Source organism: Temnothorax americanus, unplaced genomic scaffold, assembly GCF_048541705.1.
Source record: "Temnothorax americanus isolate GAGA-0224 unplaced genomic scaffold, ASM4854170v1 Scaffold36, whole genome shotgun sequence".
NCBI lineage: Eukaryota > Metazoa > Arthropoda > Insecta > Hymenoptera > Formicidae > Temnothorax > Temnothorax americanus.
In genome coordinates, this window is record NW_027509505.1 from 693,611 (window position 1) to 716,371 (window position 22,761).

The 22,761-nt window shown below is 40.3% G+C and overlaps 4 protein-coding genes across 8 annotated transcripts; 1 reads left to right on the plus strand and 3 right to left on the minus strand.

Annotated features, from left to right (window-relative positions):
- Window positions 1-64: 64 nt before the first annotated feature.
- Window positions 65-8,623, minus strand: Sec24ab (Protein transport protein Sec24AB). Its single transcript, XM_077414313.1, has 15 exons — window positions 7,913-8,623; window positions 7,197-7,357; window positions 5,585-6,693; window positions 5,305-5,460; window positions 5,095-5,210; window positions 4,813-4,915; window positions 4,547-4,673; window positions 4,350-4,459; window positions 3,557-4,172; window positions 3,078-3,407; window positions 2,897-3,007; window positions 2,600-2,775; window positions 2,170-2,505; window positions 1,946-2,049; window positions 65-1,803 (listed from the first exon to the last, which is right to left on the minus strand). The coding sequence occupies exons 2-15, from the start codon at window positions 7,336-7,338 to the stop codon at window positions 1,689-1,691; spliced, it is 3,651 nt and encodes a 1,216-aa protein (XP_077270439.1). The 5' UTR covers window positions 7,339-7,357; window positions 7,913-8,623; the 3' UTR covers window positions 65-1,688.
- Window positions 8,624-8,769: 146 nt separating this feature from the next.
- Window positions 8,770-12,047, minus strand: Vimar (visceral mesodermal armadillo-repeats). Its single transcript, XM_077414325.1, has 10 exons — window positions 11,762-12,047; window positions 11,526-11,663; window positions 11,225-11,458; window positions 10,864-11,030; window positions 10,523-10,754; window positions 10,225-10,371; window positions 9,762-10,157; window positions 9,532-9,664; window positions 9,205-9,467; window positions 8,770-9,120 (listed from the first exon to the last, which is right to left on the minus strand). The coding sequence occupies exons 1-10, from the start codon at window positions 11,772-11,774 to the stop codon at window positions 8,966-8,968; spliced, it is 1,878 nt and encodes a 625-aa protein (XP_077270451.1). The 5' UTR covers window positions 11,775-12,047; the 3' UTR covers window positions 8,770-8,965.
- Window positions 12,048-12,247: 200 nt separating this feature from the next.
- LOC143901794 (transmembrane protein 242) lies at window positions 12,248-14,003 on the plus strand. Of its 2 annotated transcripts, none has more exons than XM_077414361.1 (3): window positions 12,248-12,407; window positions 12,992-13,368; window positions 13,740-14,003. In XM_077414361.1, the coding sequence occupies exons 1-3, from the start codon at window positions 12,338-12,340 to the stop codon at window positions 13,743-13,745; spliced, it is 453 nt and encodes a 150-aa protein (XP_077270487.1). In that variant the 5' UTR covers window positions 12,248-12,337; the 3' UTR covers window positions 13,746-14,003. The 2 variants fall into 2 exon arrangements, with proteins under 2 accessions (XP_077270487.1, XP_077270488.1); XM_077414362.1 differs by having other exon boundaries at window positions 12,358-12,493.
- Window positions 14,004-14,741: 738 nt separating this feature from the next.
- On the minus strand, window positions 14,742-22,722 carry LOC143901791 (very long chain fatty acid elongase 6). Of its 4 annotated transcripts, none has more exons than XM_077414352.1 (3): window positions 22,083-22,722; window positions 19,716-20,093; window positions 14,742-17,841 (listed from the first exon to the last, which is right to left on the minus strand). In XM_077414352.1, exons 2-3 carry the CDS (start codon window positions 20,039-20,041, stop codon window positions 17,289-17,291), a joined length of 879 nt encoding a protein of 292 aa, XP_077270478.1. In that variant the 5' UTR covers window positions 20,042-20,093; window positions 22,083-22,722; the 3' UTR covers window positions 14,742-17,288. The 4 variants fall into 4 exon arrangements, with proteins under 4 accessions (XP_077270478.1, XP_077270481.1, XP_077270480.1 ...); XM_077414355.1 differs by lacking the exon at window positions 22,083-22,722 and adding an exon at window positions 21,767-21,925; XM_077414354.1 differs by lacking the exon at window positions 22,083-22,722 and adding an exon at window positions 20,661-20,806.
- Window positions 22,723-22,761: the final 39 nt, after the last annotated feature.

The following is a 22,761-nucleotide window of genomic DNA, read 5'->3' on the forward strand; positions in this document are numbered from 1 at the left end:
ATAGTTTATAAAAATCGAATGATATACACGGGTAGAGGATCATTAAAGAATGTAACAACAAATGTACAATTATTTCCCGTATAATTATATAATTATATATATGTATTTATATATATAATTATTAAATAATAGACTAAATCGTCACACGCTGTTTTTGCCTTCGGCGGATCGTAAAATGGTGAGAAAAGAATAACGCCGGAGACTCCCGTTTGGCAGCATGACAAAGTACGAGTAGTACGATTATTTTACAATAATCATTTGTTTATTTCTTATATAACACTTGCCAGTGCTATTGTTCATCGTTATTTATTTTGTTATAGAGTCCTTTATAGACGAGTTTTTGCCCGCCCCGACGATCGATTCGTATTTTACATTGGCGCGAAATCGTTCTCCGTCCCCCTATATATTTATTTTACAATTAGTTATTTAATTAATTCAATTGCAACAATATTTTAATTGCAATGTTCGTCGACCGTTCGAGAAATTGGCGTTACGACTTCGCTCATCACAAAGTCCAATTTTACAATGCGAATTAACAACGTGTCACCGTTTAAGGAATGACATAGCGACTGATAATATAATTTTTCACGAGTTTTTCTACTACCCCCTTCCCGTTTGTATTTTATCGCCTGCAGGTGATTAAATTACAAGAGCGCATTGCTTATCACCGTGAAACATCTTTGTTTGGGCGACACCCACAATCTGCAAGCATCTTCATTTATTATTATTTATACTGTAAATGCAAAATTGCACTTATTTAATTTCCTTTCTATCGCATATAATTATTTGTAACTAATATTTTTCAGGATATTTTTGAAGATGGTATTTCTTTTTTAAGGTAAGAACACTTGCGTATTGCGACAATACCGATACTTCGATACAGAGATTAAAAGAATGCGCGGAATACGAAAACGTAGTTACAAAAAAAAAAAGAAATACTCTATACAAGCATCATCAAAAATAGTCTATTTCCTCTACTTTAAATCTGTTTTCCTCTAAACCAAAATTTCCTCTCTCTTCTTGCGTCGCTCTCTCACTAGTTATATTTACCACGTAATCATGAATAGATAAGAAAGCTAGTGAAAGGCAGCGGGCAATGGCATTTCCACTCATATGTGCCACTAGATTAAGAGAGGAAAATCTTAGAATAGATGAAACGATCGATTCCAACAATTGTAGGATAGAGGAAAACGACTGTGGCCATCATGCTGATGCTATTTAACGAATTACCGCTATTGTGAAAAAGATTTTCCTACTGAACAAATAAATCTCATAGATTAAAATTGTCATAGGTATAACACAAAATCGTAAAAAAATTAGATATTTACTGGACGAAAAGAAATTGCTTAACCCAAGTGGATACGCGCAACGAGAACGCAACTCCATATGTTGAGGCTACCGATGGTAAATAATAATAATAATATTAATAATTACAATCTATCATGTTTAAATGCGTCAGTGTCTTTCGATAAGGCTGTCACTGCTGCATAAGTAGATGGCATATAAGTAGTAGATCTTGAATCACGTGACATGTCCCAAAATATCCCGAATGACCCATGATCGATTAATGAATTATAACAGATTGCGCAATTTTTCAACTGCGCGATTGTTTTATAATAGTTCCATAAACCGATGATTAACACTTCCCCGGGCAGGAGTTGGTCTCACATACGAATTCCTTAACTTCGTCACTCCTTCACCTGTGTCTTGAGATGCTGCAAGAATTCGTAGTAACTAAGAGCAGATTCGAATCGATCTTCTATCAATCGCTCGATGAACAACGTCCTAAAGTGGCTATCGTCCCTGAAAAATAAATTTCTCGCATGTAAAATGAATCACGTTGTAGGATATCAGATACGCGCACCGCGAGATGATTCTACGAATTCTATTGAAACTTGTGACAACGTACATATTTATTTTCATTAATCAAAAACGATTCGCTTACCTGACAACTTGTACAGGTACGTAGTATGGTTTCTCCTCTTGTAGGCTAAACACAAAGTTTCGTAACCGTTCGCTTTCAACTGTGTCCAATTCTGGTAATTCGTACTGCAACGACAAATTTACAGATTAGAAGATTACATTCTTATCAGTGGATTAAACATTATAATATGTAAGCGTGCCGATTTTTAGCTAGGAATACGTAGTCGAGAAAAGTAATATTCTTACCATTTCTTCTGGAATAGATGCGAACCCCGAAGTGCCAAACACGTTAGAACAGAAAACTGGATTGACTTTCTTGCCGACATAAATGAAGATTCTGTCGCCAGCATCCATGAGAAAGACTCCTCGGCTGTCGAGTTTCTCGGCAGATAAATTAAGCCGAGGCGGCTGTGGACACACTTTGCCGTCAATGTCCTTCACGTTATGGTCGTCGAGCACGTGAACGGGATACAAATCGGGATAAACCACCTGCATCAGCTGCGCCAACGGCAATGTTTTCAGTTGGAACATAGCGAATATGCGATCATCCAAACGGGTGTTCGTGCCAGATCTGAACGCTACCTGCAAGTTCAATACAAAATATTAATGACAGCACGCACAATATAATTAAGTGTGAGATGTTTGTAAATTTGATAGTTGAAAATTGATAACTCACGCTCTTCAACAATGCGATAATGTATAACGGCAACAGTTTTAAACTTCCCGGAGCAATGAGTCCTCCGCCGCCAATGGAAGATCGCGCCAGTTTGTATGCGGATAAGATGTCGATAGCGACGTTTATTAACGCATCTCTGGCGTCCGACAAAGATGATTGAAGTGATCGATCGACAGCTGAAGATATTTAAATAAATGTCTCTTTATTTCATTTAATTATGATTAACACAAATAATTAATTGTTAAACTTTTACGTTGCGGTACATATAAGGATTTATAGTCCGCAATTTTAACTTACCCATTTTTGATAATAAGCCGACTATGCATTGTTGATCCGCAGAATGCATAACATCCGATAAACTTGCCACGACTGGCAGGCATAGAGTGTGTACTCTGATTCTTCGCTCACCTTTAAATAGAAATTATAGCAGATATAAAATAATACGTGAAGAAACTCTAAAAGAGACAACAATAATTACCTTTGCTCGAAGTGTACAGAAGAGATGCTTGGAAGCATACGCTCTGTGTATCGGACAGATTTTCGTCGATGGAGATCTGCATGCCGAAACCAGCGTCCGGATTAATATTTGGCAAGCAGAGCAGATCGGTCGATCGAACGAAGAAGCTGCCATGGAAAGCGTGAATGCTGAGACCGCGGGTACAGCGAAGTCGCATCACCGCCTCAAAACCAATCTTTCTCGCTAAATAACGACGTAGTAATCTTTCCAAAGTTTCAATATTCTGTAACTTGGATGCTCGAAACAGTGGCAGATGGTAAATGCAGCCACCCGTAAATTTTGACACGCATGCTGCGAAATAAATAAAAGATTGAACGTATATAACTACGTATATCAAAAAAATTATGAATTATAAAAATTAATCTCTTGCAAAATTACAGTTTTAGCACAAAATTATCATTTTTTTAACAACTATATTCAATCAAGATAGATTCACTTACATAAAGTTGCCAAGTCGCTGTATTGACTGTTCAATAAGAACAGATCAATCGCGATTTGTTGTCCACTGCAATCCAGAGCAATTCTTTTATAGAAGTCCGTTGCAGGATTGAGATGTGGCACATCTTTATTCACTCTGGTATTAGGATCTTCTCTCGGCTGCAGTGCCCCTGGACCGATATTAGGCAGACACGTTTGAAAAACAGTGACACGCCCTCCGGTAGCGGAAAGGAGTTTGAGGGCAGCTTGAAGACCGGCACCGAGGGCACTGTTAGTATCATGGGTGCCGCAAAACTTGACGGGAAGCTGGGCAAGGAGGTCGCGGATCAGCTCTTCACGTTCCTTTAGATTTACAATTAGGTTTTCCGGACACGGCAGAAACACGTCGTCGATATCCAGCATGATCATTTCGTGTGGCTGCGAAACGTTATCGGGCATGCTGAAGAAGTGCAGAGCAGAATCAACGGCGAGAAAACCGACTTGAGTGCGGCTGTCGCCGGGGAGACGCGACAAGTCTTCGGTAATAATGTTACAAACGATCTGCAGATAGCCGCTTTCCACCGCAAGACGAGAAACATCCATGACAAAGAGATAGACAGCCGGCTGAGGTGGACGGACCTATAATTAATTCAGTATTTATCAAAACTAAATCTATTGGGGTATTACAAACAAGTATCTCATTTTTACGCAAACATATAATTTGTAATTATTAATAGGTGATTGTACCACCTGATTTTATAGCTTATCGATTACTTAGCGCAATATATTAAGCAGTAATTGGAAAAAATTATTAACCATATATTCGCTTGGTGCAATAAACTCTATCGTTCCGGTTCTGACTTCTGGCCGTCGCGATGGATCGCCGTAAGATTTCGTCACAGGATCGAAATGAAATTCTTCAGGAACTGCGTAACAAAGCATAAATATATATATCAAACTCTTGTCATGTAATATTAAGCAATAGATATGAAAAAATTCAGCATGTTTATTACGTTCGTTCAATCTGAAACAGAGGTTGCACTTCCATCTCCTCGAATCGACGAAATATACAAACGGGTTGATATATGTTCGGCAAGCTCGACAACGCACGATCGTATTGCACTGAATCACTGCTAAATGCTGTTACGACAAATATTAAAAACTTTATTAAAATTTATTTCCAGATGGGGTATTTTTAAAAATGAAATAGCAGCAACATGTTCTTCTATGTCCTGTATATTAAAAATTATAAAAATTTATTTATGCGTATATCACTCACGTTTAGATCCTTAAAAGGATGTATTAATACGCCGAATGGCAATCTTGATTTCTGCAGAAGCGAATTTGATTCTGGGATTTTTGTCAATGTACACCTGAATATCCTGCAATTATTCCACATACTTCATGAGACACTTCTATATAATGAAATAGTTTTAGTAATAAGTTCTCTAAATTGTTTAAATCTTTGATTCGCGTTGGTATTTTGGATACGTCGATTCTCGTGTAAGAGATGTAATCTTCGCATCTTAAATACAAAAAGGAGTAAAAAAAAAAAACTCACTCAGGATTACAATTTACGGCATCTAACATTTCCTGATGTAACTTGATCTTTGGTGGTTCGACTTTTTCAGGCGGCAGTATATTTCGGCACTGTAAGAGGTCTATCGACTCCATCCCCTGTAAAGAATGTTATTAATTTACATATTGAAGAAAGTAACATATTTTGATTGCATATATAAATTATAGATACTATTTCAATAAAAATAAATACCCATAATTTGTTGTAGCCAGTTTGCGTGACGTTCATATTGCTCATCTGATTATTTAATTGATTTAACTGGTCAGGGTACATATTAGGATACCTTCTATTTGACGAGTCTAATGGAACATTCGTCATCGGGCCAGGATATTGCGAACGAAGATCATACTGAAAATAACATAAATCGAAATATTAAAACGCCACGTCACTTTTTGAAAAAAGAAAATATAAAAGATTAATTAAATAAAATTTAACTCTACTACACAAACGTTACATTCTTAGAGTCCATTACCGTTTGCTGTCCCGGAAGAGGAGGTACTCCTGATGGAGGTAATCTTACACCATGTAACTGATTACCTCCTGAAGGCGGTAGCATCGCGGTATTGGCAGTGTCTTGTTGTTGCGGATATCTCCTCTGGCCAGTTAAATTTTGATGTACATTCTGACCTTGAGGAATACTTCCCAGTCCCGTAGGATCCATATAACCAGTAAGTAAATTTTGAGGTTTCAAAGGTTGAGTGCTATAATCTTGAGGATTTCGTGGACCTACATTATGGCCTTGTGCACTATAGAATAAATTCTGTGTGCTAGAATTTGGCATTGACGATGCATTGGATATATTCTGTTGAGTTCCATATCTGAGTTGCGAACTACTTAAGCTTTCGGAAGGACTAATTGTCGATTGTGCTTGGACGTTCTGAGTCCTTGGAGGTTGTGTACTGGAGCTCATTGGTTCTTGCTGTACATAACTGTTTTGATTTAAATGTTGAGTAATGTTCGAAGGAGGTAGATTAGCGTTGGATGCGGGTGGAGGGGTAGGATGCCCTTGATCGTATGTCAAGATCTTATTTACTCTAGCAAAGGACGTCTGACTTTCCGCAGTTTGATCTGTTGAGACTCGACTAGTCTTATCGATGCTACTGAACATTCCAGGAACGCCCATAGTACCCTGCGGAATGTTGATAGGTGGAGGATTAGTCGCCCATTGATAACTTTGGTTCATTTTAGCTGGCTCTGGTTTAACAGTATCCGCAAACATTGATGGCGCGGACACTGGAGTCAGATTTTTTGCTACTGGAGGCATCTGATTCGAAGGAATCATGGGTCGATGAATTTCTTGGCTAGGTTGAGACACAAAAGCAGTTGAAGGTGTACCGACTGCAACGTTCTGACGAGTAGTAGCGACATACTGGTTATGGGCACTATATAGATTTGCAGGACTATATGGTTGTGACGTTCTAGGTGGTGGAGGTAACACATTGGAGTTTTGAGGTCCGTTTATCGGTGGCATTGGCGGTCGTGGCAACTGAGGCCGATATTGGTTGTGAAGATATTGAGTTGGCGACGGATCTCTGGATGTCTCCCTGGACGGGTCACGCGACGACTGCGACGACGACGTGCCTAAAAACACATTTTAATCGTTACAATTATAACGGTACACTTTTTAAACAAGATCACATTTTATCTTCAATAATTTTGAAATTTGATTCACCGATTCACATTTAAAGACGTCTCACACTTTAAAAAGTCACAGAAACTTCAAAATAAAATTTGTGATCGTAACATCGATAGAATTCTCTTCAAATTTATTATTCACTTTTTACAGCACAAAATATAAAGTTTACATGATTTTTTTTCTTATGTTAGCTACTATTCGTTTTATTTTTAAAAATGTAAGAAATTGAAAGGGTAAAAAAGGAATAGAAGGACTGATTATATTAATTCGATTCTCTTATCGTGTGAAACGTGTTGCCACATCATATATGTGCAGGAGCAATGCCACTGCCTTCAGGAGTTCATTGCCCTAATAAAGAAGCTTTGTATAAAAGCAAAATTATAACAATATAGATATATTTTATTTTAGAATTAAAAATTCTCCGTGCGCTCTCCTAGCAAAAACTTGCCGGTTAAATTGAACTGAGAAGACTGCATTCCATTCTGCTGAGATGCAGGATTTTGACCATTTACTATGGGAGGTGGTTCGTTCTTCAAGGGATTGTTGGACTCTGCGTACGGTGGATACTGGTAACCGCTTGACCGTGACATTTTGTTACTTTAACAATCACTGAAACGAAACACATTAGATTTATTTTTATTTAGAAAAGTACAACATGCTTTTAAAGACATAAATTTCTACATATATCAAACATCTAACTCTAGGTTATCTGGAGAAAGTCCACCAATGTTAATATTCGAGATACAGGGTACGTAATAACGACATGGTGTAACAATCAAACGCTTAGCTTCCATTTTAATTGCTACTGTAGTTCAACAAACAACACAAAAAGAATTCAGTTAATTGTGAGATTGCCCCAGGCAACAACAAGAACATATATAATTCTGGCAAATTATAGGTCTAGGTAGCACAGCTCCCAGGCTCACAGCTAAAGATATCACAGAGACTGCAAGAGGTTCTAAAAGACTGTCAAAAGTTTGACAGGTCGGTGCGAGAGAACCAGCATCGCCTGGGACCTCGTTGCTGGGCGATTACCGTCTTAATAATCTATGAGGAGATGTAATATAGATCGGGTTGACGCGTTTAGGACAGCCAAAGCGCATTGTCAGCGTGTGAAAGGTTAAAATGCAGAAGACAGAGGCTGGTACCCTCGAACGCTCCTACCTGCGTAATCTTGATCGTGATCATGGATCATATGTTCGTGATGTCGCGAATCGCCGAAAGTTTAGAAACGGATAGACGCAGGCTCGCGCATCGCCCTCGTTGCCGTTCGCCTCCACGCAGCACCCACAGGATGTAAATTAATAGCAGCGATTCACGAACGAACGAACGAACGGCACGCACAACATTACGTGGCAGCTCGTGCGACCGCTGCGCCATGGACCGTGGCACGTGACGGTACCAGATGGCATTGCGATTTGCGAGGCCGGCGGCCAGCGGGTTCACCCGTTATGTACCGAACGACCTCGATTAAATTCCGATTAGCTTAAACGGCGGTTAACTTGTCGAGCAATCTACTCGTTTTGTTTAACGCAGCGAATTATTTTAATTAAAATTATTTTTGCTCCGAGCATTTCTGCCGTTTGATAATCAATAAAGTGGCGACTAAACTCTGATTAACGTTAATCACTTTAATCAGCAATTAATTTTACCGATAGAATCGCTTAAAACAAAATTCCTTATTTATCCTTCCTAGTCCAATTCTTTTTTAATATATCAAAAACAAAAAAATTGATAATTCTCTGTTAATAAAATAACACAGGTATTACTTGGTAAGTTAATCGCTAACCGAGTTAATCGGAGTTTGATCAACGTTATCCTTATTTTATGCTCCTGCACGCATAGTTCTCGAGCGATCGCATCTCAGCAATATTTTTAAATGATGTAAACATTACAAAATGTAGAAGGAACGTATATCCTTCGCAAATACAGAAGCAACTGCTCGCTTAATTCTCGAAACGCTTTCGCGAAGATCTTTCAGCAGGAGAATCAATCGCAACAGCATCGATAGAATACGTACATCAATGGAATATATATATTTCTCGATAAATAAAATATTTTTTGCAATCTGTGGATCAAATTGGGACGATTTGGTCATTGAAGAAGTCTGTATGGTTCTTTGGAATGATGAAAGATACAACGGTAAGAGAATGGCAGCGCGTATGAACGCGTTAGGTTCCGAGTTGGTCATTGTCATCGTCGTCGTCGTCGTCTCCTCTAGTCGCAGTTGGTTCCCAAGGCGGTGCCCAGCGCCGCTCGCAAATTGGTAACCCGGGCCTGCAGTTCCGTTGCGGAATTCTCATTTATGTGCAGTTGCAAGATCTTGCACGCGTTGGCCAATCCGCAGCTCTTCAGATGCTCCTTCAATCGGTCTAAAACAAACAGCGCGTAAAATTGTCGGTCGATCGAATATCGAGTAATGATACTCATTCTCGCAGGATGGATCTTTAAGATACCTGATCGTAGAACACCGTCCAATAGCGACAACGCGTTCAGCACGATGTGCACTTCGAGATTTTCGCGGGCGAAGAACTCGCACATGTTACGTCCAAAGCCCGCTTTGATCAGTAACTCCTCGGATTCCGCCGGGCAGATCCTCGTCAGTATCGTAAGACCCAGGATCGCTTCGTTTTGCATTAGCGCGTGTTGCGCTAGAAGCATGCCAACTAGGTGCTGCACCGCACCGTACTTGATAATTGACAGAGCAATTTGCTTGTCCCTAAAAAGTATGTATAAAAAGTTTTGGAACCAAGCCTTTTGCCAGTAAGCCTTTGAGAACGAACCTGCTGTTGTTTATTAGCCAGGCGATTAATCGATTGGCTTCGCCTTGGACACCAGGATGATCTTCGGCACCGCACCACTCAACTGCCCGCTTAATCAAGTCCTCTCTTCGTCCTAAAGAAATCGCGGCTTCTCCTGAAGCAAATAATTCAGTCTTAATTATTACGTTACTCATTCCGTGAGTCAAGTTAAATATCGCTTTAATTCTGAAAAGAAGCTTACGACCTCTTACTTTGACCGTCTATGACTATCCTAAGCGTTCCCAGTAATTTGAAAACGACGGGGAAGGTAGGAATCTCCAGCATTGGATAGAGAACGTCGATCAAACCATCGGCAAGAATCGGTGATTTGTTGTCCGCGGGTATAACGAGATTACGTAACGCGCTGAGCAAGGCATGCTGGCATCTAATATCGCCTGACTTGATGCCGTTTTTTTCAAGAATTTTTAACAGTTTCCGATGAATCCCCTGCTCGACCATGCGCTTGCAATGTGTGTCGGTCCGCGCGACATTGCCCATGGCCAAAACGGCGGTGATCTGCAAGTCTTCGTCAACGCTCTCCAGCCATTCTACTAGCTTCTTGTACACGGGACCCTTGCTATCGTCGTAGAGAAAATTCATGCTGTCATCTAAGAAAAAAGTTGCATGTTTGTTACAGCTGATGAAGTTTGCATTTGAATTTTTCCTAAGGCTCACCTCCAGTTAAAATCAAAACGATTAAGTTGCAGGCAACTTTGAGAATTGACCGAGTTTCCTCATCGTTGCATTGGGGGCCATGTTTCGCCAATAGTTTCAGGAGCAATTCACACACTCCTGCCTTAGCTAACAATAGCTTTGCATTTTCTATGACAAAAATTACGTTATTATAAGCTATCGCTCTTTAATTTAAATAAATTGCATACTTAAATTATACTAAAATATTTAATTACTGTGATCCTAATTCAATTTGCACAATTTACATCAATCTAATTTTAATTAGAATTTATTAGTTTACCGTCTTCCGCTTGGCCGTGCAAGAGTTCCAAGCACATCTCAGACAGCTCAGAAGAAGTGTCATTGGCTAGTATGTCAACCAGAACTCTCGTCAATCTCTCGTCGAGAAATATAATATTCTCGTCGTTCAATATCCCTAGAGTGAGTAACACGTGCATCGCCGCTTCGCCACCGCTAATTCCATCCTCTTCCAAAACGCTGCAAACAATTGGTACCATGTCCTCCTCGAGTGCCTGGTGAAGTATATCTTAATAAAATTATCGCTTACCATCGCTTTTCATTTTGCAATATCGCTATTTATTGTCAATTACAAATGTATAAATGTATTTTCAAAAAATTCACCTTCTTGTACAACATATCCTGATCCACCAAAAAGTTCAACAAGAATCCAGCAGCTACATTCCGCAGAAAGCTGGCGCCTTCAACGTTTTTCAAGGCAATTCCTTTCTTTAATAGCGCTAAGATCAGTTTCAAACCGTTCTGCTCTCTCACCAGATTTTTACCGATCTCTGCAACACAAATATTTATCATTAACTTTTCAATAATGAAACATGCATATATTTATGAACTATATTGAGAGAACTCAATGTAAATATCCACTTAAATACATCAAAGAAAACTACTAAAACTTGATGGCTATTTAGAAATAACAGATAACTGTGTAAGACAGATTTTCTCGTATAAATATAGCTATTGCAACAACCGTTCTCATAGCAGATGTTTCCTAGAGCTCTGGAGGTCTGCGTCAATATGTCTACATCTTCTTCCTTTAGCAAATCAATCAATGCCCGTATCAACTCAAGACCGGTACATTTCTCTCTTCCGCGATCAGTCTTCGCAATCTCCGCGATAGCCTTTGCGGTCTTCGCTATAATCTGTTTTGATTTGTGCCCAAGCAGCGTCAGAAAGACTTCGTCAACGACTAATTCGGTGGTCTCTGAAATCACGCATCGTTGATAACGATACAGCAGTAACTTTATAGCAGCTTATTCGTCCGGTTATACCTCCGATCGACGTTTTGCTAACGTTCACCACGGAATCCAGTATTCGAGCAACGTTGGGACATTCCTCTTGCGAGGCCTCAAGTCTCGCGACGCGCTTCAAGTCGTCGACGAGCTTGTCAATATTGTGCTTCGCCTCGCCTGTAACACATACATCTCGAGAGATCTTCGCCCTTTCGAAAATAGACCAGCCCGACGGAGAAGAGGGGTGGGAATGGAACGCGAGACAGGGTGATTACCTTCCATCTCCATCACACAGGCAAATGCGCGTCGAGTATTCGCCGAATTCACTCAGTCGATTCGCTCCGATACCGCACTTCTATTCTAAAGATCATTGTTACCGAGCATTTTCTCCATCCTACGCTCACCACCACTCTCTGCTCCACTCACACAATCAGTCACCCTTTGTTATTCCAATGGCACATGCGTGATGCGCACAGCGCAAAACGATAATATCGTTGCCGCGTTGTTTTCACTTGCTTTCTCGCTCTAACGTGGACATATGACACTGACACCCATGACACCCACATTGCGAATTATCGGGATAGATCTCGATTCGCTAAATAACCGATGTCGGCAAGATCGTGGACTGCTTTACCGACCGTAGGCAGTTCAACCGCGCGCGAAGTTACCGACAGAAAAATCTTTGTATATATATCGATCCATGGACAAATGTGGTTGCATTCCCTGCATATTCTCATTGATCATCATTGATTCTCATCCATAAAGCTAACTTTACGGACACGAGGTCAACGAGGTTTGGAGCTTTAAAAATGGCGGACACCGTCGGCTAGTTCTCCTTCTCCCGTAACGCGATGGCGGAATCAAATGACACTGTAGAAACGTCCGTAACGAAATCTGCGAAACGACGGGAGAAAATTTATGGTATATTTTATTCGAGAAAAGTATCGAGGAATATTCGCGTATACGTTGCTCGCCGCAAGCTAACCTCACTTTTGTGATGGATCAGAGTGATTTTCTGCTGCTTGACCGCGCAAACACATGAGCTATCAATTTGTTTATGGCTTGTCAATTTAGTTGGCTTATTAATTTCACTTTGCTAAATTGCATCAACTTTCGTGCAACACACTTTACATTTAATATGAATGAGAAACCTCGAGAAACCATTTCGAGATGCCGTAGCAAAATAATTCTGATTACGAACGATGCCTTTCACGACTGTCTTGTTTACGCGAACATCATTTCCGAATTTACGACAATTTCTCTGCGTAAATGAGCGAATTGCCGTAAGTTACTACAGAAATAATGCTCGCGTAAAACATAGTACGTGTGAAATTAATATTTCAACTCTTTTATTTGACAATTATCGCATAGCAATCTCCCATCATTCGGGCAATATATATATGTTTTTAATTAATATTCAACCAAGTTTGTTTTTTTCCAAATTTTTCTATTGATATTTATTCAACATTAATGCTCCTTCAATAAAATTATTGTTATTTTTGTAGCTGCGGTGTTTCTAAGCACCGTCGCAGGTATTTCTGCCCTTGCTGGATTTGCCAGGGCAGTGGCGGCAACCAGGAAACAAGATCCAACACATTTTGGAGATGGAATGTCCGGTATAAAAGGAGTTCGTGAAACCGGAGCTTCATTAGCTATGAGAGCCCTTGGCTGGGGCACATTTTACGCTATCACAGGCTGTAGCTTATTTTTTTATGGAATCTGGAAAATTTCTGGAGCCACTAATGCAGAGGAATTCAAACTCAAGATGGGTTCCGTGCTACCAAAAATACCTAAGAATAATCCGCCCCAAAGCAGGACGGAGTTCGAGGGCTTGACAGATTTGTTGACATATATTTCTGAAGATTGGGGACGAAACAAAGAGGTATAATTGACCCGATTATAAAATATTCAGACATTTTGATCTTTCTAAAAGTTTAAAATGTTTAAAATGCCAGAATAGAAATATTTGGGATTGATATATACCTACAAGGGTATATACAAAGATATAGAAAAACTTCTCAAGCCTCTGTAAATTTTCAATCTTTTTTTCAAGTCCCTTCTCAAAATATCGAGAATTAAATCATTAAATGATTTAACAGAAATTATTTAGCATAAATTTGAATAGAATTATTTAGAACGCGGTTTTTTTCCTTAAAATATTTTCGCAATGGTAATTACATTAAAAAAATATACGAGTCATTTCAGACAGATTACTGAGTGACGTAATGATTTCATTTGTGACTTTTTTTGCAGGAATAAATGGTGCATGATATCTGTGTTTGTGTGTGATATCAGAGCTGGTCATTGTTGACTTAATAACATACGATTCACGTAATCAGCTGAGAATCGTATGACTGGGTCACGCACGGGTTACTGCATGCATAAGTAGTAACAAGTCAAGTCTTGTGAACCTTTGTATCAAAGTGATTGTTGAAAGTTAACTTGTGGAAGATTTTGTATATTTGTTGTACTTGGATTTATATTTAATAAAAATTACGAAGCGTCGTTTCCTTCTCATTTCGTTGAATAATGGCGCACGATACTCAATGATTCATTCAAGCCAAATCTTTATCATCTTGAAATTACGTTAGAGAGAAGGAGAGAGAGAGAGAGAGAGAGAGAGAGAGAGAGAGAGAGAGAGAGAGAGAGAGAGAGAGAGAGAGAGTGTGCGCGCGCGCGCGCGCGTATATATATATATATATGTGTGTGTCAATTTTTTAAATAATACTCGATTTTCCGTGACTTGGCCGATAGTGAGAATCGACCTTAAGATATTTTTATTCCAGTCTTTGCAAAATATTCAATCTGCAATTTTACATTTGTCCTTTAACATTATTGACCTTTTCTGCCTTTCACTGAAGATATATCATTTCAGATTCGTCATCCATCAGATTCTTTGCACGTGATGAATTAAAAAAAAATCAAGGACTTAGAACATATATATACGATATTATCTAGTTTTCTCTGACCATGAGATAAATATGTAGACAAGTTTGTTTTATTAAAGTCACGTATATAAGAGATTGTACGTTCTGTTAACAAAAATATTTGACGAGTTTTTAAGCATGGCATATCGTACAAAAGAAATTGATTACACGAGCTCGCTATCAATGCGAGATAGATCACGTTAAAGGAACGTGAAACTTGACGTACACTTGCCCGAAAAATGATGAAAGGTACAAAGGTGGTCTTGAAATTAGAGGATTGCATAAGAGGCGACAATGTAATATTGAACAATCAGTGATGCGTAGAAAAGTGTATACAGTATATATTATCATTATCGTAGTATTGTATTCGTGAACATAAAATAACATTTGGGTCATTTCGTTCGGAAGCCAATATCCGTCGTGGTACGTCATCGAAATTCATTAAGTAAAGTCGATTTTAATATTCGCATAATAACGTAAACGATTATTTGAATTATTTTCTCACGACTAGTTGACAACTTATTGATAAACAATTATAATTAAATATATACGTTAAATTACAAGAGATAAGAGAATATTTACACGCATAATTGTACAATCTCGTAATTTATGAAAAGAAATACCCTTTTTTCAAGATGCTTAAGTACTTTTCTAAATGCAAAAATGTATATGTATTGTTACGATATGCGATATTCATAATTTTTGTTGTAAAAAGAAAAAATTGCTACAACTTCTTTCTCAAGATGTATATTAGAACTGATCAATATCTACAACTACTTGTGCAAGACTGTTCTTAAACTTTTCAACGATGGTACGCGATTTAACCCGTTGACTGTCGATGACGGCTATAGCCGCAAAAACAAAAGTGGCCAAAAGTGCGTATGACGGCTATACAGTCAACGGGTTAAATTTGATGTCTAAAACATTTATTTCATTTTCTACAAATTTATAAATTATTTTAAAAAATAGATTGTCCGTACGACTATATTAAGGACTGTTCGCCGGGTACGTCCTTAATTCTTTCTGCCCCGTCGAACGCGATAGCACTGAGCATGTTTCTCAGTACATTTCTCTACGCATTATTTAGGTCGCGATTTTTACTCTTTGACAGGCTATATATTTTCATTATATGGGCGATGAAGAAATGAATATAACGGTAAAAAATTCTTCCAATAACAAATTTATGGATTATAAGATAACATTGCTTACAACGACATTTAAAACTGACTTTCTCTTTCTTCTTTTAAAATTGAAATTTGATAAAATTATCGAAAATGATGTGAATTTTTCGCTTATTGCGTTTACAGGACTCGTGATTGAAGCGATTTCAAGATAGGATAATGGAAAGTAAGATCTAGAATCTGGTGTCACGTAGGATTTATAAAGAATTATTATTTACACATGTACGTGTTTGGTTTTATAAATTATTATTAAATAATACCCAGTATATATATATGTATATATATATATATATCCAATTGCAAAAGAGTGATATAGATAGTAACAAAAAAGTCATAATAACAGTTGTGCAACAGCCGCTCGGACCTGAGAAACGCGCGCACGCTCGCACACGTTTCTTTCATACGCAAAAGTAGCTCTTTATTAATTACATATAAAAAATTAAAAGAGGAGACTCGCCATGTGCTTTTTTGCCCGCCCCCTCTAAACGAATCTCCTCCTTAGGATATCGTCCGCGCGCAGGCGGACGCTAATTGGCTATGGATCCTTGATTAGAATCTATGTATCCTACGACCTAAGGACCCTGAAAAAAACCTACCCTAGGATCGGCAGACCGTAGGACCTAAAGATCCAATGAAATATGAATCCTATCTAGGTGTTGTAGACTCGAAAATTTATCAATTCATCGTTTCACGAATCCTATAGGTAGATCTTAGGATCTTATAAGAATCCTGAGAAGTACGTATCTTAAATATGCCTTAGAATCTATGGGCTCGAGAATTTGACAGATTCTGTGCTCCGCAGACCCTGTCTTACGAGTCCTAGGATATAAGGATCCTGAGAAACAACGGCACCCAAGATCTATAACTTTTTAGGACATACGGCTCCTAGAATCTAAAAAGAGTTTAAGAAATATGATTCCCCTAAGATTCGTGGACTTTAAAATTCGATGGTTCCTAGAATGATACAAAATCCTAGATATACAAACGCTATTTAATCTAAATCCTTGTCTCATACATATTTACAAATCCTAAAAATTTAGAGCTATCCTGTGTGCCACATACTTTAGGCTATATATGTAACTTTACATTTCAACACCTAATGAACGTAACAATTTCATATCTTAGAACGTAGACTCCAATATAGTCTACGTGTCTATATATGGGTCCATACGTTTCTGAAGGCCTGAAACTAGTATCTCCAATCTTAAAAAGATATCGCAATAATAAATAACGATTGCGTATTTATTATTAAAGAAAATTAGCGTAAAATGCTCGTGCCAAAGATCACGTTTCAAAAAAAGAAAAAATATACACATTTTCAAATATTCGAAATTACACTATTATATTTACAGTAAGTGAGTTAAATAAAACATACGTGTTAACATTGCTTCAATATTTAACTAAATAATTTTGAAGTAGAAAAAAAATGCAAACACAATAATTAAAAAAATCGCATTATAGTCCATAAAGCTTTAAGTTTAGCGATAGTATCCACTGAACACGCGAATCCTAGAAGCCGTTAAACCCTAATATTTCCTATCATAAATAGATCCTGGATGTATTATGGCTACGTCGACCAGCGGCGTGAGAAAGAAACAGAGAAAAAGAAGGATGGAGGAAAATAGAAAAAGAGAGTTGGGGAGAAAGAGATAGAGAAAAGGGCGCCCAAGCGCCCTAGTGTGCCGAGTACCGCCTTAATTAGCTTTGAGCTTTTCGTTATAGCCGATGTGACCAGGTGCGCTATTGGCAAAGTGCTTCTTATCGGCCTTCTTTCCAGCCACGTACGCCTTATGGAAGAATTGCGCGAATAGGACAAAATAGCTCAAGTACATCGCAAAGCTAAAATGGATATTCATGCGGGTGATGTTGCAGTCCACGTTACCGCTCTGCAGGTACTGATAAGCGGATATGTTGATAAGGCAACCGATCACCATCTGGGCAAGCTGTAGCGTAGTGATCACCATAGAGATCGCTTTAGGTGGCCTGTAGCGCATCGCTTTGAGAGCGTAGTAGGTGTACATGATCGAGTGGACGCAGTAATTCATCACGACGTACCATCGCGCGGACGCGGTGTACTCCGAATACGAGAACCAGGAGTACAGTAAGACGGTAATGTGGTGATACCAGTGCAGGAAGATCAGCGGCTGTTTACGCAGCACGATGAAGATCGTGTCGCCGAGCTCGGGTAGTTTCGACAGCACGAACATCCACGTCCAGAAGCCCGACACGCAATCCTGCTCGATAAAACTGCAACCAAATTGATGATTTTCTCGTAGAATATATTTTCACATCTTACAGGAATTTACAGGAAAATTTCAAGTCGTAGTCATTCAACTGTACGATTATTTAGTCAGCGTCATTATTTCCTGTTCCAAGAAATTATCGAAGTTTATTTTCTCTATTTCAAAGGAAATTCATGCAAATTTATGCTAAACAAGTCGACTATAATACAAAAAATGAGTAGAAAAAAATTTAAAAACCAAACCGAAGACATATAAATATACATACATACATAAATAACTTGCGCGTTATATATTCACACGTATTGTTTGAATAAATATTTTGTGCGTTTATCGTTATGATCTAACTTGCAAGTTGTTTCACAAAGAACACAATTCATCTGTGCTTTTCTTTTACCTATGCTTTGTCTTAAAACTTTTCGTGCGTAATCTGCTATACAATCCATTATCAGGTGTCGTAAATTTAAATTTTAATTATCTGATTTCATTTGCTTTTAAAATATCCGTCTTTACGAAATCATACATTTTTCAATGGCTCCGTAAAGACAAACATTTTAAAGTGCAAATTGCAAATCAGATAATATAATTGTAATATATATAAATTTACGATATCTGACAATGAATTGTAGAGTAGATTACACATGGAAAGTTATAAGAAAAGCACAGATAAATCGTGTTCTTTGCGAAACAACTTGCAAGTTAGATCGCATTACGTTTACTATACGTAAACAATTAAAACTACATTTAATTATATTCACGATTAACAAGTAATCGCTCCAACGAGACTTCATATAATTACGATCGTACATCTCTCTACGAGATCTCGTTTGATCTTCCAATTATGAAACTCCTAATGAGCGCGCTACGAAGATTATTGATATACGCACATACACGTGAAAAATCTCTCTCAAAAAAATACTAATATCGATCATAATTATCCTAATCTAATAAGCATCTTAATTGTTTATAATTTTGAAGCTACCGTGATTTTATTTTCGTATTAGAATTTTTGACTTTAAATTCTAGATATCCTTTCCGTCGCCTAAAACGTGCCATCTAAATTTTAAATTATTTCTAATATTTGTGTTCTATATACAACGTAGGAATCTGTTTTTGAATGCTACATAGCACGCATACCAAAAAGACGTCCAAAAGATATCCTATCTGCTACGTGTGGGATAAGTGACGAGATAAATTCTTTTAACCGTATAATCGAAAAAATACAAAAAAGAGAATTATTCAACATTACGATAAAGAAGCGCGAACAGGGATTTCCGAAACACTATTTTCGAAATATCGCATCAGAAGTATTTATAGCACTGACGGACTTTCAACATATAAAGATTCGTTACGCTTCTTATGGAAATTTGTCGCCGCAAAAAAATTTGATAATCTCACGAATATATACATCGAATTAAACGCGCGTTGTGGCTTGTGGCTTATACAAACGGATTCTTCGAGGTAAAAGGTTACAAGATATCAAGTATATCCATTCTTTCATTCACCTACAAGTAAAAATAAACACTTGTCGGCACGCGAAATTGGCAGTGCGCGGTAAAAAATTTTGTGTGCCAAATGTCAATGAAAGTCCACTCTAAATTTTGTGTCAAAATAACTCGTTCATCGTGTTACTCGTTGACATTTAGAAACGTTACATCAACCGTTTTTACAAGTTATTTTTACATTATTGTAAACATACATTGTAAAAAAAAACGTCGATATAACATTTCTAAACACGACGATTTAACATTGATATTAAATTTTTTACCGCGTTGATCGCTAGCTGTCGGCTGTCTCGCCACGAATGTGTTTACAAGAGGTTTCGGGAAACGCGCGCGTGAGGCTCAATTGTTTATCGATTTCGACGAAACAAAAACTGACCTCGGTATGCAAATGCTGTGGAGCAGTCCGTGATGCCTGAGGACGTGTATCAATTCGGGCGCCGTTCTGGTGAAGCCGATGATAGAAAAGGTAGCCAACAGCGTGTTCCAAAGACACAGTATTCCCCTGAGTTCGAATCTGGGCCGGCTGGCCATGTAGTGCTGCCCGCCGAATATTAGGATCATGTACAAGCCGCAGTAGTAGAAGCCGTTCGTCCAGTTCTTCACCATCCATTGCTTGGTCTCGTGGTGGCTGAACGTCTCCTCGAAGTTAAAAATGTAGGAATAATTCGGGAGGGTCACCTCCATGTAATCCACCTTGTTCATATCCTCGGTGTTTTTTCTCTTTTTCTACAGATGGACGTCTCGCACGGCAATTCTGCAACAGGCACGGATAAATAAATCAGCGCGTAATCCGGAGGGGTCTCGAAGCCGGCAGGAAAGAACGTAAACATCGCTTTCGCGAGAGGTCTCTCTCTCTCTCTCTCTTTTTCTTCTTTTACAAATTCAAGCAAGAGACACACAGGCTTACGACGAGGCTTAAATTCCGAAAGGTGCTATTTGCGCGTACGTCAATATTTATACTCGTTAATTCCGATATCGCGAAACGATCGAGGGCTCATTCGGGTCTGTCCACGCGAGGAGCAATATCCGATCTTATATTTAAAATCGCGCCCGATAAGATCGGACCTGGGGTCCGGCCAATGGGACGACCGAACGGGCTCGCGAGATCTCGGTGGCTATCTCGAGCACGCGATCTCGAGGCTGCATTTTGGACATTTGGATTTTGAGACCTGACTCGCGATAATATATCGAACCGATCGGGCCATGGGTCGGTGCACAGTCCGATTTAACCGTACGTCTTCGAATTACGAGTAGGGGATCAAGTTAATTAAGCGTTATCTCGGAGATTTCGGGCGACCTCATTGGCCGGGAGGAATCTTACGATCCAGCTCGAGAGCCAGCTGACTCCGTGGAGCGCGATGCCGCAATCCGCAATCTCGACTCTCGAGCTCGGCTTGAAAAAAGGAGCGCGATCCTCCGAGACGCGCCGCGCCGCGCACGCGTGAGACACGAGCGCGCCAATCCGAGTTCGATCCTCGATCTCACGCCGCGCTCACGCGATCGACGATCTCCTCCGAGGAGGAGGCCGGGAACGCGGTTTTACGAGACGACACGCGACGGCGACAGCCTCGCGGGGATCACGCGATGCCATTCCTCGCGCGCGCGCGCGCGCGCTCGAACTCGCCGCGGGCTGATTGATTCGCAAATTGTGCCCCGTGATCGTTGAAATTACGCCGGAAAAACGATGCGAGTCCTCCTTCGGAGTTGACAGACGAAGTTGAAAGCGCAGCGTTTTCGACGAATGCAGACGCAGGTGAAAATTGTTTAGGTATACGCGAAACGCGCGGAGTCAACGATATTTCTGCGCGCTGAAGACGAAAATTGAACACCGGCGAAACCAACGGAATAACATTATCTCTCCTGAAGCGACATGAATATTCAGAGGAGAACAAAACCATTTACCGGACTTGGGTGTACCTGTAACAACAATATTGCGTAACGGTAAATGAATATTCAGCTTTTGTAATTAAGACGTCAAACGTACGTCAATGTTAAAATGAGCTTCGACCGATACTAAAACGGCTCTGCGAAGACGAAGGTCACAAACGCGGCAAACGAACGCTACTTTCAAACGACGAAGGTCGAGAGCGTTAACTGGCGATGATTCCATCCTCCATATAAACACGGCGTGTTTATTACCTTTCGCGGAACAACGACGCTGGATAACTTATTCGACTTATAGCGATTATTACTTATAGCGATTATAGGTCGCATGATCACACGTGACGTCGGCGTCAATTGAAATTCATGAAAATGAATGAGTTTCTTTGCTTGACGCTAGCGTCAGCGCGAAATCACGTGATTTCGCGATACGCTGAAACGAGCGTCCCATGAATTCGCACCTTTACGAAAACACGACTCTCGCCTGTGGAACGCGAGGACGCCCGGACGGCGGCTCGTCGACCGGTCCTAGTCCTAAATACATACACTTAGCCGGAGGCATTAGCGCGCGGCGCGTGAATCTCCATATCCGGGTCGTGCCTCGTGCCGTCTGGAGAGCGCTTTCTGATTATTCCGAACGATTTCCGATCCACGTATGTACCACGCGCTACACACGCGGACGCGGGCACGAGGTGCCCAATTCGTTTCATTCAACCCACACACGCGTAAGTACCGGCGCGGCGGCGTCGGCGTCGGCGTCGGCGTCGGCGTCGGCGTCGGCCACGTACATACGTGCGGCCACGGCGTTCCGCGCGCGCACGCGCGCGCGCACACAGGCAGGTGGGCGGTTACGTATACATACCTAGACTGGCGCGTTACACCTTTCGCCAATTTTCCCCAAGTCGTTCTTAGGCGAGGAAACGGTTCGGAGGCGCCGTCGCGTCGTCGTCCGGGGCACGGGTCCCAAAAGGGAGGCCCTCTCAGTCGCGCGTCTCCGAACGTGAGGCGAGGCGGGCAAGGCCACTTCCTATTGGAGCGACGAGCCACCGGGTGGTGCGGCTACCGGCGCTTTCCGATATACACGGGCGAAATCGATAAATAAACAAACGGGAAAGGAGCGGTGACGGGACGAGAGATAGTATACACTCCCGTCGTTCTGACGACGTCGTCGCGTGACTCACGCTCTCTCGCTCTCGATCTCTCTCAATATAATCCCGTCGCCGGACCCAACCGCTTGCACGCTCCTTCCGGGTTCCACGCGAGCGAGCCGCCTCTCTTTCTCTGTTTCTCTTTCCCTCTATATATATATATATGTGTATGTATGTTGTGTGCGCGCGTGTCTCAGACGCGCCGACGTCGCGCTCGATCGTGTGCCCGCACACACCACGAAGACAAGCCGCGCTATGCCGCGCGAAATTGCCCACCCGTCGTCTTATACCGTTTCCTCACGGCGAACACCAGACACTGCCAGACACCTCCGACCTCCCCAGTTCCCCCGCCCCGCGCGCTCAACCCTCAACCGCTCGCACTTTCCACACCCG

Excerpts from the sequence above, each read along its gene's own strand:
- LOC143901791 (XM_077414352.1), bottom strand. The coding sequence starts at position 20,041 with ATGAACAAGGTGGATTACATGGAGGTGACCCTCCCGAATTATTCCTAC. Across the intron at positions 17,842-19,715 it reads CACAGCATTTGCATACCGAG|TTTTATCGAGCAGGATTGCG; the intron begins GTCAGTTTTTGT and ends ATTTGGTTGCAG.
- Sec24ab (XM_077414313.1), bottom strand. The coding sequence starts at position 7,338 with ATGTCACGGTCAAGCGGTTACCAGTATCCACCGTACGCAGAGTCCAAC. Across the intron at positions 2,050-2,169 it reads CATCTATTCCAGAAGAAATG|TACGAATTACCAGAATTGGA; the intron begins GTAAGAATATTA and ends TTGTCGTTGCAG. Across the intron at positions 1,804-1,945 it reads GTACCTGTACAAGTTGTCAG|GGACGATAGCCACTTTAGGA; the intron begins GTAAGCGAATCG and ends TTTATTTTTCAG.
- Vimar (XM_077414325.1), bottom strand. Across the intron at positions 10,755-10,863 it reads AGGATATGTTGTACAAGAAG|GCACTCGAGGAGGACATGGT; the intron begins GTGAATTTTTTG and ends ATACTTCACCAG. Across the intron at positions 10,158-10,224 it reads CGTTTTGATTTTAACTGGAG|ATGACAGCATGAATTTTCTC; the intron begins GTGAGCCTTAGG and ends CTTTTTTCTTAG.
- LOC143901794 (XM_077414361.1), top strand. The coding sequence starts at position 12,338 with ATGGCGGAATCAAATGACACTGTAGAAACGTCCGTAACGAAATCTGCG. Across the intron at positions 12,408-12,991 it reads ACGACGGGAGAAAATTTATG|CTGCGGTGTTTCTAAGCACC; the intron begins GTATATTTTATT and ends TTATTTTTGTAG.